The sequence below is a fragment of the Pyrus communis genome, chromosome 4 (assembly GCF_963583255.1).
Source record: "Pyrus communis chromosome 4, drPyrComm1.1, whole genome shotgun sequence".
NCBI lineage: Eukaryota > Viridiplantae > Streptophyta > Magnoliopsida > Rosales > Rosaceae > Pyrus > Pyrus communis.
Window position 1 is genome coordinate 6,276,460 of NC_084806.1, and position 20,557 is coordinate 6,297,016.

At 36.1% G+C, this 20,557-nt stretch overlaps 1 protein-coding gene and 1 pseudogene across 1 annotated transcript; both read right to left on the reverse strand.

The window, feature by feature from the left end:
• Window positions 1-9,683: 9,683 nt before the first annotated feature.
• Window positions 9,684-11,875, reverse strand: LOC137732367 (protein HHL1, chloroplastic-like). Its single transcript, XM_068471678.1, has 6 exons — window positions 11,492-11,875; window positions 11,247-11,384; window positions 10,628-10,714; window positions 10,459-10,506; window positions 10,086-10,228; window positions 9,684-9,894 (listed from the first exon to the last, which is right to left on the reverse strand). The coding sequence occupies exons 1-6, from the start codon at window positions 11,771-11,773 to the stop codon at window positions 9,882-9,884; spliced, it is 711 nt and encodes a 236-aa protein (XP_068327779.1). The 5' UTR covers window positions 11,774-11,875; the 3' UTR covers window positions 9,684-9,881.
• Window positions 11,876-13,651: 1,776 nt separating this feature from the next.
• LOC137731434 (probable carboxylesterase 11) lies at window positions 13,652-15,335 on the reverse strand (annotated as a pseudogene).
• Between the last annotated feature and the right edge of the window lie 5,222 nt (window positions 15,336-20,557).

Consider the following 20,557-nt stretch of genomic DNA (forward strand, 5'->3'; position numbering starts at 1 on the left):
CACTGGCTTCGGGTTCCATTGAAACTTCGAAGTTAAGCGAGAAGGGGGCTAGAGCAATCCCATGATGGGTGACCCACTGGGAAGTTGCTCATGAGTTCCCAAAAACAAAACCGTGAGGGAATGGTAAGCCCAAAGCAGACAATATCGTGATACAGTGGTGGAGCGGGCCCGGGAAGTGATCCGCCCCGGGCCGGGATGTGACAATTTGGTATCAGAGCCTAACCCTGGCCGCGTGTGTGCCGACGAGGACGTCGGGCCCCTAAGGGAGGTGGATTGTAACATCCCACATCGCCCAGGGGAGTAATCCTTAAATGTATATTCCTATCCCTACCTAGCACGAGGCCTTTTGGGAGCTCACTGGCTTCGGATTCCATCGGAACTTCGAAGTTAAGTGAGAAGGGGGCTAGAGCAATCCCATGATGGGTGACCCACTGGGAAGTTGCTCATGAGTTCCCAAAAACAAAACCGTGAGGGAATGGTAAACCCAAAGCGGACGATATCGTGCTACGGTGGTGGAGCGGGCCCGGGAAGTGATCCGCCCCAGGTCGGGATGTGATAATCGAATCTAAGACCTTTCACTTATAAGTGAAGATTAATAACAATAGATCGTAGTGCTAAGTGGTATCTACAAAAAAGAAGAATAACTTTTTATTTTTTATTTCAATGTTAAATAACTTTTTTTGTGGGCAAAACTTTTGCATACAAGAGAAGTAAATTTCAGATTTATTTTCTCTCTTATCTTCCTCCTTTTTCCCTTTCTGTTGCCTGCTGGCATGAATCAGATTCTTTAAGACAGGCAGACTGTAAAAACCCTAGCTAACTTTGAATAATTATAGCCGTTTGCACAATATATATAGAAAATCTCAGCCATTTTTCTTTTCTCTCTTTTCTCCAGCTTGCCCTTCCTGTGAAACTTGTTTAAATATACATAAATGCACGCCTTACAAGTCCTTGAAATTAAAGAAGCCTTCTTGTTCATGTCATGTCTTTGAGATATTTTTTTTTTGACAATCATGTCTTTGAGATATATATGTCAAAAATACACATGCACGTGCAGCACCATGCATGTTTATGAAGTATACTGTATTGAAAGTATATGTATACTGCTCCCTTAATATATGATGCTGGTTAATTTGTTTCCGATCATCATTAAGTAATAAGTTCATAATTCACAGTTGATGAAATTAGTGATAAGAGTTATTCCATGTTTAATTTTAATGTGTTCTGCTTTTTAGGAGAAACTAAACCTAGGGACTAGAATTATACCGCATCGTCGTTATATTTCTCAACACTACACATTTTACAGATATTGTTATTCCGCGTTCTAATATGTTCTACATGACTCAAGAACACATCTTACATAGATAGTTATTATTTTACTTCTGTAATTACTTGGTTCTAATTGGATTTGGTTTACTATTACACTACGGAGATATGTGGATCATTGTATGTAGCAATAACTGGTTTCCAGCTGGGTTGCTTCAATTGAGACCAGAACATTGAACCCCATACATGGCTATTGGCATATTGCTCAATATTTATAGGGAAAAGAGACAAAACTAAAACAGAAAAGGACAAATAATGACAAAAGGACTAAGGACGAGGGGATGGAAAATTGGTGGAGCTAGGGGGAGACAATATGCAGGTGGTGGAGGACGTAAGTGGATCTTCGTTCTAAGATCCAACATTACTCTTTAAAAAAATCTTTGTTTAATGTCTTGGTAAGCTTCTTCATTGGCGTGTTGCTATTGGAAGAGGTTGGCGAGGTACTCGTCCTTCTTCTGCAACATAGAAGCCTACAAAAAAAAAAAAATGGAAGAGAGAAACTAATTAAGATTGTCAATCATAAATTTAAAATTTTTAAGTACAAGGAAATTTGAAACTAAACCTTTGAACAGAATACATAAATGTCATTAGCTACCTAGTTGTCATAATTGGCATGCATATCCCGTCAAACCTAGACTTCTGAAAAAAGAAATAAAAAAAAAAAACCCTTCTCACGCTGTTCCTCGACCTCGAAAGTGAGTGATTGAGAGCCAGAGTGACGGAGGTATTGCTTCGTTTCTTAGCTTGATGGATGGCATGTTGGCATTCATGGGAGAGAAGATAGACAAACACAAAAGGACAACAGCAGAGAAAAATTGGGTGGGGGAACAGCTATGAATAGGGATGGGCAAATACTCATTGGTTATGGGTAACTGCAATTATTTGCCCATTTAAATTTGACGGTTGCGGTTATGGGTAACCCTTTAGATAAATAAACGGTTATGGATATAACCGTTTACCCGTAAATTTTAAATGGACGGTTATGGGTATACCCACGGTTATAAACGGGTACCCATTTAACCGTATATTTTAATATATGTAAAACTAAAAAAAAAAAAGAAAAAATTAGTTTCTAACTAGGTTTAGTATTAGTATCCCGAATATATTTGGTTATAAAGGGCCATATAATATATATTTATTTATGCCTCACTTGAAAGAAAAATATAGTTGATAGAACGGACTAATGTTTAATATATGTGATTGAATGTGCTAAAGCATTAGAGTGTTCGACATTTTTGTTTTGGAGTCTTTTGGAGCTTTGACCAATTCAAGATAATGATTAACTTGAGCATGTAGAAACATGTTATTATCAGATGATGCATACTTATATATATTATCAGAGTTGTTAGAGATTAAAGTGAAATGGGAGCCATGTATTATTCTGTTTATTTTCTTCACTAGTATCAAATAAGAGAAATGAACGTAGAGAGGGACAAATGAGGAAAACATGATTATTATTTTCTGTTTTTCATTTTTTTGTACTACCTATACGATACAAGCACACGTCTCTTTTAGTGCATGTAAAAGGCTTATACACCAAAACAATAAAAACCAAACTTCTACTATTTAAGCAATATAATTTTGACTTCTATTCTTCCACTTTCCACCCTTAGCCATATGTGGTTGTTTTTTTTATGTGGGCATTCACACCAATTTCACAACAGAACTCATTACTTGAGTATTTATAATCTCAACAACTACTAATGTTAGTGAGAAACAATTTAAGAATTAATTACAAAAAACAAAAAGGCACAACTTTGTATTACTTGTAGGGCAAGTAACCCCATTGTTTTTCTTAAAAAAGGCACAAGGTATGGAGAAATATTATCACAATAATTCCCAAGCCTATCTTTTCTCTTTATGCAACTGCACCCCTCTCTCTCTCTCTCCTTCAGTTAAATTTAGGCCATAACGCATTGTTAAACATACTCCTGACACTGAGCTAAGGAATTGAATGCTTGTTTACTACAAAGCCGTTCACAATATTCATCAAGCAATCCAAGTAATCTATAAAATATGGTTTCAATTTCGATATTTTTTCAGCAATGATTGCATGAAACATTCATCATGAAGCATAAACTCTAATTTTATGTTTTTTTTTTCAAATTATAGATTCAGCTTAAATTTATTGTTCTTATAATTGTGGTGAATTGAATATGCGTGAATAAGAGAAGAAAAAAAAGGGATTTTTCAAACCCTACACGCATGGGAGCCGCAGCCTGAAGCCGTGCTACCCGAGCCACCAAGTCGTTCCTGCTCCAAAACTCTAAGGTCCCAAACAAAGCTGTTTTCACCTTTCTTATGAACCTGGGCTGCCTGCAGTCGACTTGCAACCCAATTGGGCATATGCACCAAACCGTCCCACTTGTTTTTTTTTTTTTTTTTTTTTTTTTTTGGGCTCGCATGAAATAACAAGCCCATGGGTTAGGCCTTGTTTTTCACTTTTCCTTCTTAGCCCAATAATTGGGTATATAATCTATTAACCCATTTACTTCTCCTTTGTTGCCTAGCAACCCAACAACCACTCTTTTGGGCCTTCAAGCCACGACAACCTCATATTTTGGGTCGTCACTCATTCTTTTCACACATAGGTCCCGAAATTATTCCCGTTCACCACATATGTATATTGTGATTATTTGCAGGTATCATGAACCTGGAGTTCGTACTTAAACTCGAACTTGAAGTTTTGAAAAGAAGTGCCATAGAAATTCGAAGTTTCATAAAACAATACACCCGTAAAAATCCGAAGTTCTTGTAGGTGATTTGTTAGGATTACATGTAGATGATGCTTTTAAAAACAACTGTAAAATTTAGTTTGTGCAAATTGCAGATTATTTTATAGTCCATAATTTTATTTTGTGACAGAAGACAAAAATGTTTTTTCACCATCTTATAGTTGACAAAAAAAGTTTCATTAATATGTGGTTTAAATTAACTTATTCCTTACACATCTGTTATGTGCAAATAAACTAACTTGAAATAGGTCCAATTTTATGGAAAGAGATCCTCTTTGAATCCCTTCCACCAAATCCACCCAATCAATACAGGCCCTTGAAATTTGATCCAACGACTACAAACAGGGGACCCTTTTAAAAGTTATAACTACTTTAGCCGTTGGACTAAATTTCAAGGATCAGAATTAGGTGATTGGATGAATTTGATGGAAGAGATCCAGAAAGGATCATTTTCCCAATTTTATGGCCTAACAATTAGATTAGTCCAATTTTTATTAATTTTTTTTATTTAGGTTCATGAATAGGACTCCATGTGTCAACACCTTTTTTTTGTTAGGTTGATACTTTGCATTGTGATTACTATTTTACTCTACTATAGCTCTTCAATGGAAAAAAAAAATAGAAAATGATACGATCGGTACTTTGCTAGCTATTCTCCTTAAGAATAATCGCTCTAAATATAGCGACTAATAACCAAAAAAGTCGCAATCTTCATACCGATCCCTCCCTTTTCAATTTTTTTTTTTCCGGTTTTTATTTTGTTAATGTTTCTTTTATTTCTCTTACCATAACAACAAACTATCATATTTGTGTTTTTCAAAATATATTTTTTCCGTGCAAAATATATTATAATTCATTTTTAAACACTTGTAATCAATGATTTAAAACCTAAATTTAAAGATATTTTATTATTTTCACACTTAAAAAATGGAAGAAAAAAAAATAGAAAATGATACGATCGGTACTTTGCTAACAATTCTACCTACGAATAATCTCTCCAAATATAGCGACTATTAACAGATAAAGTCGCTATCTTCATACCGATCCCTCCCTTTTCAATTTTTTTTTTCAGGTTTTTATTTTGTTAATGTTTCTTTTATTTCTCTTACCATAACAACAAACTATCATATTCGTGTTTTTCAAAACCGTGCAAAATATATTATAATTCGTTTTTAAACACTTGTAATCAATGATTTAAAACCTAAATTTAAAGATATTTTTCTATTTTCACACTTAAAAAATGGAAGAAAAAAAAAATAGAAAATGATACGATCGGTACTTTGCTAGCAATTCTCCGTAGGAATAATCGCTCTAAATCTGGCGACTATTAAGTTCGAAAGTCGCTATCTTCATACCGATCCCGCCCTTTTCAATTTTTTGTTTTCAGGTTTTTATTTTGTTAATGTTTCTTTTATTTCTCTTACCATAACAACAAACTATCATATTCGTGTTTTTCAAAACCGTGCAAAATATATTATAATTCGTTTTTAAACACTTGTAATCAATGATTTAAAACCTAAATTTAAAGATATTTTTCTATTTTCACACTTAAAAAATGGAAGGGGAAAAAAAAAGAAAATGATACGATCGGTACTTTGCTAGCAATTCTCCGTCAGAATAATCGCTCTATATATAGCGACTAATAACCGAAAAAGTCGCTATCTACTTACCGATCCCTCCCTTTTCAATTTTTTTTTTTCAGGTTTTTATTTTGTTAATATTTCTTTTATTTCTCTTACCATAACAACAAACTATCGTATTCGTGTTTTTCAAAATATATTTTTTCCGTGCAAAATATATTGTAATTCGTTTTTAAACACTTGGAATCAATGATTTAAAACCTAAATTTAAAGATATTTTTCTATTTTCACACTTAAAAAATGGAAGAAAAAAAAAGAGAAAATGATACGATCGGTACTTTGCTAGCTATTCCCCTGAAGAATAATCGCTCTAAATATAGCGACTAATGACCAAAAACGTCGCTATCTATCTTCATACCGATCCCTCCCTTTTCAATTTTTTTTTTTCAGGTTTTTATTTTGTTAATGTTTCTTTTATTTCTCTTACCATAACAACAAACTATCATATTCGTGTTTTTCAAAACCGTGCAAAATATATTATAATCCATTTTTAAACACTTGTAATCAATGATTTAAAACCTAAATTTAAAGATATTTTTCTATTTTCACACTTAAAAAATCGAAGAAAAAAAAAAATAAAAAGTAACGATCGGTACTTTGTTAGCTATTCTCCTTAATAGTGATCGCTATAAGTATAGCGACTAAGAACGAAAAAGTCGCTATCTTAATACCGATCCCTCCCTTTTCAATTTTTTTTTTTTTCAGGTTTTTATTTTGTTAATGTTTCTTTTATTTCTCTTACCATAACAACAAACTATCATATTAATGTTTTTCAAAATATATTTTTTCCGTGCAAAATATATTATAATTCGTTTTTAAACACTTGTAATCAATGATTTAAAACCTAAATTTAAAGATATTTTTCTATTTTCACACTTAAAAAATGGAAGAAAAAAAAAATAGAAAATGATACGATCGGTACTTTGCTAGCAATTCTCCGTAGGAATAATCGCTCTAAATCTGGCGACTATTAAGTTCGAAAGTCGCTATCTTCATACCGATCCCGCCCTTTTCAATTTTTTGTTTTCAGGTTTTTATTTTGTTAATGTTTCTTTTATTTCTCTTACCATAACAACAAACTATCATATTCGTGTTTTTCAAAACCGTGCAAAATATATTATAATTCGTTTTTAAACACTTGTAATCAATGATTTAAAACCTAAATTTAAAGATATTTTTCTATTTTCACACTTAAAAAATCAATAAAAAATAGTTTCAGGACCTAATAATCGATAGGATCACATCCAAAGGTTTTACAATATTTTCCTTAACTTCAGCGCAAAATATTTCTTAAAGCTAAAAATTTCAAACTTTTTTTTTCACAAAAAACTATGTGCTGTAAGCCAAAGTTATAGTCATTCTATTCGCACCACATATTTCCTAAAATTAATTTAGGACATTTCCAAAATTTTGGACACCTATAAACCTCTTGGGGGGCCTCGCTATTAGTTATATTATTTTTCTATTTTTTTTTTCAACTCAGGTACCCTATTAGTCAGCATAAACCCAGATTTCAGCTGATCTTTTACCATCTAAACTACCTATCATATAAGTATTTTTACAGTCTAAACTACATGTCATATAAGTAGTTGTACTTTTATAGTCTGAACTACTTGCAATATAAATACTTGTACAAGCTAAACTACCTATCATATTGTAACTGCCTATCATGGTGGAATAAGTAATTTTACATGATTCTACCAGCAAGATGTAGTCCTCCATTTTGGTAATGTTAAAAGCCCTTGAAGCTAACACAATCAATGTCAAAAGCCTCTTGAGCAATTACTTACATAAGACAATCAATGTATAATGCTCGCGAATCATGTAACAAATACCAGCAAAAATGAAGCTTACTGTTGTAAATGACTCAATGAAAACATGTAAACTTACTTGTAGTTCTCATAGCTTCATGCAAATTCAAATTCAAATTTGGATACTAATATGAAGGAATCGTGATGAAAATTCAAAACAGGAGTCGGATAAAGTTTTTGATGAAATGACGAGATTTAATAAGTAGCTTCTTTCTTTTTTTTCTTTTTATTTTATTTTATTTTAAATACAACGATATATTTTACACTAAAAAAGACGAGAGTTTTTTTATATGAAATGATGAGATTTGATGTGTAACTTAAAGTTCCATGTTAATTCTGGAAGAGTCATGATAAAACATTCAACGACAGTCGATGCAATTTTGTTTTCAAATTCTGGACACTTTAATTGCTCTACTTATTAGATGTGCAATACATTAGACTCATATTAAAACATGCAGATCAGGATCCTCTCTTGAGCAAAGGGTGAGGATCCTCTTGACCAAGCCCATCAGGCCGTTGAAATTTTATCCAACGGCTAAAATTATTATAACTTCTTTGGTTAATATCTTGAAAAAAGTATTATTTATGGTTGGGTCATGTTCACGGATTTTCTTCTTCTTCTTAGATGAAAATCTCTTTATTATTATTTAAGTTTATTTTCATGATCATTAATTAGTTAAATCGAATGTCTTAATGTAAATGCAAATGTCTTAAATTTAAATATGAATGTCTTAAAAAGTCTTTTAATATAAATATTAAAGTTTTCACTTTAACAGCAACCAGCATCAGCTTTAGTCCCCTAAACAACATCATGAGCTTGACAAAAAAAAAAAAAAAAAAAAATGTTTTCAACTTTCTCTTTTACTATTTGGATTTTTCTTATTCAAAATAATAAATAACATTACTTATTTGGCAGCGATAGTGGCGATGACGACGGCAGTGACACTTTTTAATATCTTGATAAAAATATATCTACACTGCAGCAGCCGCTACCACCATCATCAACAATTAAGTAATGTTATTTATTGCTTTAAATAAAGAAAATCCCCACCATCATCAACAAATAAGAAATGTTATTTCTTGCTTTAAATAAGGAAAATTCCAATAGTAAAAGATAATAAAGTTGAAAATTAATTCTTTTTTTTTTTTTTTTGTCAAGCTAAAAACTTTGTTTAGGGGACTAAAGCTGATGCTGATGATGATTGCTATCAAAGTGAAGACTTAATATTTATATTAAAAGACTTTTTAAGAAATTTGGATTTACATTAACATATTCGTTTTCGTTAATAATCATGAAAATAAATTATGTTTTCATCTAAGAACGAAGAAGAATATCCGTAACAAAAACATGACCTGACCATGGATGAACTTTTATCAAAATATTAAAAAGTGTATGTCAACCACAAAAGCGAAAGAAGTTTACCACGATCTGGATAACCCAAAAAGAGAGCAATCTTAATCAACATGCATAATCCCAAAAGGCCGTTAACTAGACGCAATAATATCGCCATACTTATTCTCCGACATGTGTTATTGGATGGCAAACCAAAATGTTATCCAGGAGACCGACAAAGCCTCCAGATATACATCACATATTTTAGTTGAACAGTAAGCACCGCTAGTCCATAGTATATAGACGCTAGAGTTGGAATTTCTGATGCAGATGTTGGGGGTTAAGGGTGTGGGAGAGTGAGTGTGTAGTTGGATTTGGTGTCTTAGAAGCTGCGTCGACGGTGAATTCGGGTGCTCTGCCTGAGGGGTTGATATCAGATGCGTATGAACTCTATAATATGTAGGAATAAGAGGAGCATCATAGAACACAAGTTGTGAGGTAATAATAACCGGTTGCGATAGGCTCCAGGTTTAGACTTTGCGGTTGGTGGCACAAATGCAATCCACGTATTTATTTTAGATCCAGTTATAGTATTAGGAAATCTTTGTTTTAGAATATATATTTTTAATTATCTATGCTAATCTGTATTCGGTGGAGGGGGAGAGTTTAAACTCGGAACGCAATGAATTAAAAAGGAAGAACCTAATCATTAGAGCAATCCACCATTTGCATTTTAATATGCGATTCAGGCGGCAATTAGGGTTTTTCTTACATGTATCTACGCGAGTTTCCAAAGAACCAACTTGTTGCGAGTGTTTTTACTTAAGAATGCCAGAAGTAAGTGTGGAAAAGGCTAAATAAATTTGTATTGGCAAAGACACAGAATTCTGTTTAATTGACAGAGAGATCTATAAACAAAACCGTGTGTAGAATCCTAAACGACATTTCGTGAAAGGGGTATGCGGCGGAGTAAGCATTAACTATCTCAAAGAGTCTATGGCCTCCGCACCACATCAAGCAAATGCCTCTGCCGTCTTCAGCTTTTTACCCTGTTGGAAGGAACCATTAATTAGGCATGTAAAGTGATAGGTAATCGTTGTTTTAGATATGTTAGGGGGAATGGGATTGATCCGGGAAGCCTTAGGTTTGAATGTTGCCTGAGAATAACAAGAAAGCCATTCGACAACTAACAGTTGAGAAAACAAAAACTCATCAAATATATTGTGTGCATACGACTCACCTTCCCTGTTCTTCGGTTTTTCCTTCCGATTCTTCAGACTCGGATAAGTTTAGTGTTGTCAGCTTGCCGAAAGATTCCTTTGCATCCCCAAAAAAATCCTTCACTTTGTCAAATGTGGTTTTTAGCTTGTCTTTTGTTGGGAGCTGAAAATTGGGTTTAGAATCATGACGATGTTAAAGCTAAAGGTAATCAAACAATCTGATAGAACAGAAAATTTGTTTTCAATTGTAGGTCTAGATACCACCAAATTTCCTATAAGAAGAAACGAAGACCACCCCACGAAGCTTGTGACCGGCTGAATGTCTATATAACTTACAATCTCATGACAAAGATGATGGAGTAGGCAAATCATTACATAAAACACGAAAATTACCTCAATTACGTCCGAGGTTGAAAGTGCTGCTCTCATGTTACCATTTTCCTACACGGTTTCCACATAACAGACTTAGGCACTGAAGACCCTTAAGCCTTTTGATGGTGAGAAAAGAATAAAAGCATAACAAATGAACTTTTGCTTAGTTTAGAGGTTATAAGAGCATTACGACAATTTTGTAGCCATATCTAAAATCAGTAGCTGACCGCAATACTCGGTATTGCTTGAATGCTGTCTTCTGTATTTCCTTCTCATCCTGTTCCAATAAAGACGGAACAAGCAATTATACAATTGAGAATATGAAGCCGCTTGCAAAAAAAGTTTAATCATCACACAAAACGCATTTGGTTACTAAAAGAAAAGGCAGAACATCAAGCAATCATGCAAAATGAGAGAATAAAGCCGCTTGCAAAAAATGTTTAACGACCATACAAATCGCATTTGGTTACTAAAAGCAGAACAAGTCCCTAACCCGCGATTAATCAACAACGTTGGACTATATCTGCCACAAGGATTAATCAAAATGTCCCCAACCCGCGATTAATCAACATATCCCTACGCCGCGGTAAATGAACATGTCTGTGTCCATACAGATTCCAGACATGCATCCGAGCATCGATTCAATTGATGATAACATGCAAAACAAAAGGGAAATTGACTCTCTCTTGACATGAAGTAAAAATCAACTTGTTTATAAAGTCAGAACAAGTATGGACAATGTATAATTGGATTGAGCAAGCAACAAATTATATGCAATCAAATCACAAATTCAACAACAAAGAACTCACTCTGTAAATAACTGCAGCAAGATTTCTAGCTAGCGTATCTTTGTATATATATTTCCCCAGAAAATTATCTTTCGCCGCAATCATGATTTTAGCCGTCGTCCCACCTGATATCACACTAAGTGGGTACCATAGGTAAACCTGCCCAAGCAACAAACTTGTAAATTAAACGAAACAGAGGAGAGAGAGGGAGAGAGGGAGAGAGAGAGAGAGAGAGAGAGACAGCGCGCGCGAGAGAGAGAACGAACATTGGCCATTCGCATAAAGACGACGAAGCGAGGGTTGCCGTCGTCTTCAATCTTGGGCATGGAAGGAGGCGGAGGCTTCTTGGGTTGAAATTGGCGGGCCATCATTCCCCTTTTGCTCTTCGATTCAACCACCAGCGTCCGGCGGCCCTGCTTCTGCTCAGCTGCCTTCTGGATCGTCGTCTTTGTGGAGACCAATGAATGCCTGACCAGACCATCTTCGTGGGTCCTCGAGCTCGAAAATGGAAACTGAACTCCGGCGTTTAGTGACAAACCCACCTCCATTTTTCACTTGGATTTTTGCTGAGTCCTGTATTTCTCAGTGCGCGAGCAAGAAAGGAAAGCCCGGCGGGACTATCCGGAGAGTAACTCTTATCCACACGTCGTTTTTTGCCCAAGAGAGTGGAATTTTTTACTGAGATCCAGAGGATGAGAGTAGTTTGGAGTGGGAACTGTCACTTGCCAGCCATACACGTGCCAGCTCACGATGAAGCTGCTGATGGCGATGTATTCTTGGCCGTCTATTTTGCCACGATGGTCTATTGTATACATTTGTTTGTGGATATATTTCATGCAATTTCGTATCTTTAAGATTAATATTAATGGCATTTCATTTAATTTCTATATTAACAAAGGTTTAGTAATATTTATTTGACACTAAGTTAATAGTAAGTATTTTAATTAAAATTTTAGAACGATAGAATGAGCAAGGCATCTAAGTACTTTTTGGTACTGATGTGCTTTTATAAAAAGTGATTATCAAAAAAAGTTAAGCTCAAAAATATGTTTAGTAAACACTTAAAAACAGCTTATTTTCACAGTTTTGGATGAAAAAAAACTGAAAAACGTGATGCAGCTAAAATTAGCTTATTCTCACAGCACAGCAGAAGCAGTTTGTTTTCAAACAGCAGTACCAAACCAATCAGATCTCTTTTAAATATAAAGCTAACATTGTAATTAATATTTCAATGTAATTGTGTAAATTCTAAAAAACGAATGCTGAGGTATGAGATTTGTCCGACAGGCCACTGTCTCAGCGCAAATAAGAGTTGTTGGACTAGTTTCATTTCATCTCAACTTCCTCCTCCTTTCTTGGATTCTTCTTTGGCAAAGGCTTCTTCCATTCCATGGCCTCTGCTGCCAAGTATCTCCGCGTATACGAGGATATGTGACCCTGGCAAGCTAGTCAAGCCACTAATACACCACCGTCAATGAAAAAACTACGGAAAACTAACGAAAAGTTCAATTTTTTTATAGTTTTAATGAAAAATGACAAATGAAGGTGTAGTAGATAGTATCAGGAAAAGGTAAAAATGTGGTTAAAAGTTAACAGTACCGGAAGTGTTTTGTTAAAACTCCCTAAAAACTGTAGTAATGAGTACCAACATTGGATCCATAATTGGCATCATGTTCCTGCTTTAGCCTCTTATGATTTGTTGTTTTCTTGACCAACGGAATCACCCAGTTCGTAGAATCGTCCTCCAAAGTCGAAAGAGAAGGGTAGGGAAGGCATGACATGGATCACAGATTAAGATCAAGGCCAATTACCTCATTAGACGTATTCTCACCACAAAACTCAGGTTGCACATAGAGATCAGATACCATCATGTAACTTTCCAATGTATGAGAAACTTTACCGAGCGAGTCTCCTCGAGGGGATATATATAGAATGTGTGTTTATATATGTGATGTGTAGGTTGAAGCTTCCTTGTGTGGACCACGATTACTATGTTGCCAAGAATATAAAATGAGCCTACTAAAGTGAGTAAAAATCAATAAAGTAGTCTCACTGCAAGAGACTTGTAACTCAGTTGGTTAAAAGTATTGAGTCTTGCACCTGATGTCCTGAGGTTGATTCCTCACTCCCCCATTATCACTTGTACAAAAAAAAATATATATATATATATATATATATAGGCTTACCAATTCCAGCAGGCTTAGGGCAATGTATGAATAGAACAATGATCAATGACCATTGAACTTACAATATTGCCATCATTTTCAAGGATCTCCCCAAGATTTGGGAACTTTCTATCTTGTCTATGCCCATAGATTAGGAGGTTTATCCATATGTGCCTGTAATCTTCCCCAGAGGCAGAATTCTCCACTGCTACTGGTGGTCATAAAACTTATTCCATTCGCCTCTAAGGCCTCTTCCTTTTACTAAGTACACCGGATCCTCACCTGGTTTAAAAGAGGTGCATCCACATTCGCCTTCCTCAATTCCTCTGAGTAAGCAATCCCTCGATCACACATCCAATCATGCTCTGCAACAACAGTAAGTGTCGGAGGCATGGTCTTTAAGGGTGGCCCCATACCTGCAGGCATAAGGGGGTTGCCCGCGGGATGGTCTAGATCAAACTCTTCCTCTGTTAGAAATAGCTTCCATGCTAGCATACACATAGCCTTGTCGAATAAGTACGAATTTCCTAGCTTAATCTCAGACCCGGTGGGAGTGCTTCCAATGAAGAACGGGTACATTAGTACTTGTGCTATCGGGTCCAAGAGGTGGCCTGCCTCCACAGCCTTCCGAGCTACATAGTCTGCTATGTTAGCTCCACAGCTCACCCCAAGACACATCTGTTCTGATAAGAAAAAGACATGTTGATGTTCATTAGTTAGTAGTTACTGAATTTAAAGAAAAGGAATACAAACTAAGAAGGGCTAAACATAATCAAAACACTAATCATTAAGCAAATTTATGTACTTTAAATTTTGGGAATCCAACTAAGTTCAAAATCCAAATATACATAAAGAAAATATGCACAAATATAACATGTTGCAAATTTTAATAAAAAACATAAGCATAAAATTATCTGGATAATAAAAGACACTAAATCGTAATCTATATACATTGCATTGTTAGTTTAGTGTCACCAGTTCTAATTCTACATATACGATCTAAATACCTCAAGACTTGAATTGAGTTAAATAAACCGCTTAAACTCTTGTGTTCCTCTGTGATAGTTCTAATTTTGACCATCGACTTTATAATAAAAAATAAAACTGAACCTACGTATACTAAACAATAATAATGACCTCTTAAGTTTATCTATTTCAATTAAAATTTTGTACAGGGTCTAATTGTGCACATATGATATACCAACACTAATATAATACTAATTAAACAACTTCAGATATGGGCAATAAGTATTCGTAGATGGATCTCCATGAGCAGCCAACCACATGGCTCAACCGTCGACGACCCAAAGCTGTCAAATATACGACTCCGTCCGTTTCGAACAGAGGCCAAGTTGGCCTGCTTCGCCACCCACTTCAACACCGTAACCCCGTCCTCACACGCCGCAAGGGACGGACTCTCGGGCGCCAGCCTATAACCCACAGCCACAACGATCGCGTCGCACAGCTTCGCTATCCTCCTGCAGAACGCGTCGTTCCACGACGTGTTGTTGCTCCCGCTGACAAGCCCACCTCCGTGAAACTGTAAGAATATCGGAACCTTCCGGTGTCGCCTCTCCATTAACTGATCGGGAGAAAATCCCCTGTACACGACACCATTGACGGAGTTAGAGCTTTCAGGGAAGGGAGACACCAGGGCGGCGCCACTTGGAGTGGAATTCGGAGCTTTGAGGAGGGGGAGGACGGTGTCGGGTAAGAAGATACGGAGGGAGAGGGAGGAGTTGGGGTCGATGTGGATGTCCTTGGTGGCGACGTCGTTTTGGAAAGTCGGGTTGGCGGGAACGGCGGGCTCTTCGGGCCGTGAAGTAATGCCAAATTTTGGGTCGGTGTTTTGGAGGTGCGCTTATTGGGTTAGGTTGCGTATTTGTTGTCTGAGATGGTACTTGAAGAACAAGCTGTGTAGCTTCAAACTTAGGTTTGGCAATTTTTTTTATTTACGGAGAAATTAAATTCGTAAGAGAAAATTAAAAGACAGAAGTCTCCCGGTTTTGGTATTAAGATCTTCAATTTTAGTTACCAAAAAGAAGAAATCTTCCATTTCTTTTCAATTCAATTGAAGATGGCTGACTCAGAGAGACGTGTTGAAATCGGGCGGTCAGAGCAGAAGCTTCGAGCTTGAAATTGAGCGCCATGCATGCAAGTTCGGATGGCGTCCTGCTTTGTATGTTGTAGTTATGGAATTGAAGGTCCAATTTGTAGAAACGAGGTGCCGTTAGAATATGTTTGTCAAAAAAGTATAGATTAGATTTGTAACAACATTTCTAAAGTAAGATGTCAAATTCGTCTTTGGTAAGAATCAAACCTAATACCTCTTACTTACAAGTGAAGAAGAATACCACTAGACCATAATAACCAAACAAAATTAACCCAAAACTCCATAAAGTCTAGGAATGCTCCGGAGCGTGCGACTGCAGTGTTATTCCTTTTCGTGGCTTCGATGACACCGATCTTGGTCCCCGAGTTTCTCCTTCTTCAAGCTCGTTGCCATCCTCCTTTAACGACATTGAATCTTGATCGCACAAAATATGAAGGTGGATCATCGCCGACAACCTGACCATGGTGACGGCTCTGCAGAAGAATGCGGAAGGACTAAGGGGTTTAGCAAGCGAAAGTGGGGATTGGACATCGGCCTCATTTGCTTCTTCTAGTCCCCGTTAATACCAAGCGAAAGCTTGGGATTAGGCAAAGAGCTTTTAGCGAATGGCTCAGGGACTCGTAGTTGAGGCGAGTCCCTATTATTTTAGTCCAACAACATACCAAACGTAGGATTATAGTCATCTTAAGCCATTCCAAGCCAATTCCTCCTAAAGACGTGTAACAAACGTACCCTAAGAGTTTTTTTGGTCTTCGACTCTCGAATGATAATTGCTGAAATTGGACCACCCAAGCATTGGTTAGAAACTTTACAAAAGTCCATGTGGCCCAAACTGTAAACAGAAGAAGAAAGAGTTATCTTGCAGAGGAAAGAAGTATAGTTGTAGAGAGAGAAAGTATTTTGTGTATTGTATTGAGAATCATATCATATTACACTTATACAAAATGTATATATATATCTAGTTACATTGTTTAACTATTACGTTAATACAAAGCTCACAAGAAGTTGACACTTGTCATAATCTTAGTTCATAGAATCATAACCAACTTAACCACCTTACACACACTATATCTAACATCTTCCCTCAAGCTGAAAATGAGGCTCGCCAAGTCTGAGATTGTAGCAATGTGTTAGAAACAAAGGAGTAGATCATCATTTTGTAAGAATATCATCAAATTGTTCATTGGAGGAAACAAAATGCACTTGCAGAAGCTTCATTGCAACTCTCTCTCGGACAAAATGTACATCAACCTCAATATGTTTTGTCCGCTGATGCATTACTGGATTGTAAGCAAGGGCTATGGTAGAGAGATTATCACAAAACAGTGTGGTTGGATAATGAACATCTATTTGCATAAACTGAAGAAGTTGTTTGATCCAATCAATTTTTGTAGAAGTACTTGAAAGGGCTTGATATTTAGCCTTTGTAGATGATCTAGAGACTATACTTTATTTCTTGGAAGACCAAGAAATAGGATTTGGCCATAAATACACAACTAAACTAGTTGTAAACCTTCTATCATTAGGATATCCATCCAGTTAGCATCATTAAATGCATGAAGATCCAATTCACCTTTGCTAAACTGAATGCCAAACTCAGTAATTCCTTTCAAATACCTGAGAATCCTCTTCACAACAACATAATGAAATTCTATAGGACAATGCATAAACTGACAAACCTAATGAACTAAGAAAGATATATCAGGTATAGTAAAAGTCAGGTATTGAAGAGCACCCACAATACTTCTATAGAGAGAGGGATTATTGAAAGGATGTCCATTATCTTTAAGTAACCTGTTATAAGGTAAGCAAGGGGCGGAGCACAGTTTGGAATGAACCATGTCTGCCTTAACCAACAAATATGTAACATATTTAGATTGGGAGAGAAACATTCTACTGGAATTTTGTGTGATTTGGATCCCAAGAAAATAATGAAGGGAACCTAAATCTTTTATATCAAATTCTTTGGTCAAAGCACCAATCACTGCAGTAATGGACTCTGAATATTCCCTGTAATGATAATGTCATCCTCATAAAGAAGAAAGATAAGCACAGACTTTCCAATATGCTTGACAAACAGTAAGGGATCAGAATATGTTGAAAAAAACCCCAGAGAAGGAAGAAATGATGTAAATCTGTCGTTCCATACCCTTGAGGCTTGTTTTAAACCATACAAGGACTTATGTAATCTACAAACATGTGTAGGATTGTGAGGATCACTAAATTCAGGTGGCTGTGACATATATAATTTCTTCTGAAGAATGCCATGTAGAAAGGCATTCTTCCCTTCAAGTTGATGCATTGACTATCCAAAATTAGCTGCTAAAGCTAGAACCAACCTCACAGTTGTAGGTTTAACAATTGGGCTAAAGGTTTCTCTATAGTCAATACCCTCTTCTTGATTAAACCTTTTAGCAACAAGCCGTGCTTTATACCTAGAAATAGATTTATCAGCAGGCTTCTTAATCTTAAACACCCACTTGCACCCTTCCAAGTTCTTGTTGCGAGGAAATGGAACTAGAGATCAAGTGTGTTGAGTTTTCAGAGCATTCAATTTTTTTTCTATAGCAGAGAACCATAAAGGATACTTGAGAGCAAACTTGTAAGTAGCGGGTTCACCTTGTGAAAGATCCACTGGTTCACCCTCTTGAACCACTGAAAGAAAGGCTTTCTTTTTCGAAATACCACTCTTAGCTTTTGTTTGCATAGAGTGAGTGTTCATAGGAGGAATAGGGAGAATAACCTGCAAGCTATCAGGTTGAAACTCATTCTGCAGTTCAACATCAGTGACACTAGGACTGTCAGAAGTGGACTCATTAGAGGTCTTAGAACATGACCCACTTGGAATCTCAGGAGCCACATGGAATGTAGAAAAGGTTTGTTGATCTGTTGATGCAGTAATGGATTGTAATGAACTGGGAATACCATTTTGTTGATCAAAATTGGATGACATGGTATCAGGCAGTTTAGTTGGCATATAAGATGAAATTGACACTATATGATTATCACCATTAACTAATATGGATGAAGGTGATGGAAGGACAACAGAAGTAGGAATAAAATATATGGTGACATGATTTTTAATAGATAGAGTGGGATATGGAAATTCAGATTCATTAAACAATACATGTCTGGAAATGTAGAACTTTGTATGAATTATGTCATAACAAATGAAACCCTTGTATTTAGAAGCATAGCCTAGGAAAATACATTTGGTTGTCTTATGCTGGTACTGTTATAGGGTTTTAATAATGGGAATACTGAGCAACCAAAAATTCTGAGATGTTGTATATCTGGAACAACATTAAATAGTAGTTCAAATGGAGATTTGATGTGAAGTGTAGATGAATGCATTCAATTGATAAGGTAGTTGGTGTAAACAAGCTGTTTGCAGTAGGGTTATGGCTGTTTCAATGATATGCATATGCTTCATTTCGGCTAACCCATTTTGCTTAGGTGTATAGGGGCATGATAGTTGATGTTTAATCCATTTTTCCAATAGAAACTTTTGAAATGATTTACTAAGGTATTCACCTCCATCATCACAACATAATTATAGAAACCAACAAAAGTAGAGAAAACATCACTTTTATTGATAATGGGAAACAACCAACAATGTCTTGTGCATTCATCAATGAATGTTATATAGTACCTAAAACCATCTATGGAATTACAAGGAGATGGACCCCAGACATCATTGTGAATGACTTGAAAGGGATGTATTGACTTAAACACATAATTAACAAATGGCAGTTTACAAAATTTTCCTTCCAGACATGTATGACACATCACAAACAATGAATCACGTAACACAGACACATTACATTTCTTTAACATGGTAAACACCACAAATTGGAGGGGTGACCTAATCTATTATGCCAGAGATTAGAAGATACTTGATGTCCAAGATATGCAGTTAGAGCCTTGTAAGTGACATCATTGCTTCTAGTTGAAAGTGGTATTGGGTACAATTCATTGCTGCATTTGCCTCGAAAAAGAATCCTCCTTGTGGTTTTGTTCTGGATCCAGAAACAGAAAACATCACATATCAGTCAGAGTTATCTAAAATGACATGTACAACTTATCCATATCTCATCAATCATGGCTAGCATATAAGTCGGAGTCACCTATAGTGACTTGTACGACTTATCCATATCTCATCAATCCTGGCTAGCCAATAGCTTAATAAGTATACATGCACACGAGTTGGAACCACCTAAAGTGGTATGTATGACAGGACTGTGCACCTACCTTGGATCCAAGGTGAGCGTAAGGTGCGGGAGGTGAACATCACGTGAAGGACTATGCCCTGGCCACGGGCGGGAGCATTAACACCGGGGTGCAGGTTTATGAGCTCTCAATGCATCTCAATATAACATGTGCAACTCATGGCAACCAGTACGACAGTATCGAAGTTGCCTAACACATAACTGTAGTCATGCTATAACACAATCGATTCAACTAATACCATAAACTCACCTGAACTTACCTGGGTGTCCTGAGTTCACCTTTGCACTTGAAAGCGTTCCCAATAATTATATGCAAGTAATATACATATGGATATACCATAATGCAATCTAATACTCAACCATGTCGTAGCATTATCAATTATAAACAATACGGTGTGAAGTGCAGAATCAATAACGCCCTACTCCCGAACTACTTATTTTCAGGGATAATTATCCATGACAGCCCAATTAACACTAATTTAACTAACTAATTCACAAAACTAAAACTTGCCTTTACCAATTTCCTTCGCATTACTCAATTTCCCAAGCAAGGTTTTTGTCTCAAATATTTTATGGTTGCATCTAACATCTCGTTAGACTGCCTACGTACCCTAAACAGGGATCAAGCCATTCGTAGTTCATATAGTACTTCAAGCATTCACAATAATTATATATGAAAGTAATATACCTAATCAATTTAAAAGTGTCGATAGAACTCTCAATAATATGTACGATAAAAAGGAAAAGATGCACTCACCTGGAGTCCACGCTATGATTCTCTAGTGCACGCATTGAGGCGTCTTGAATGATTGGTCCCTGCCACGA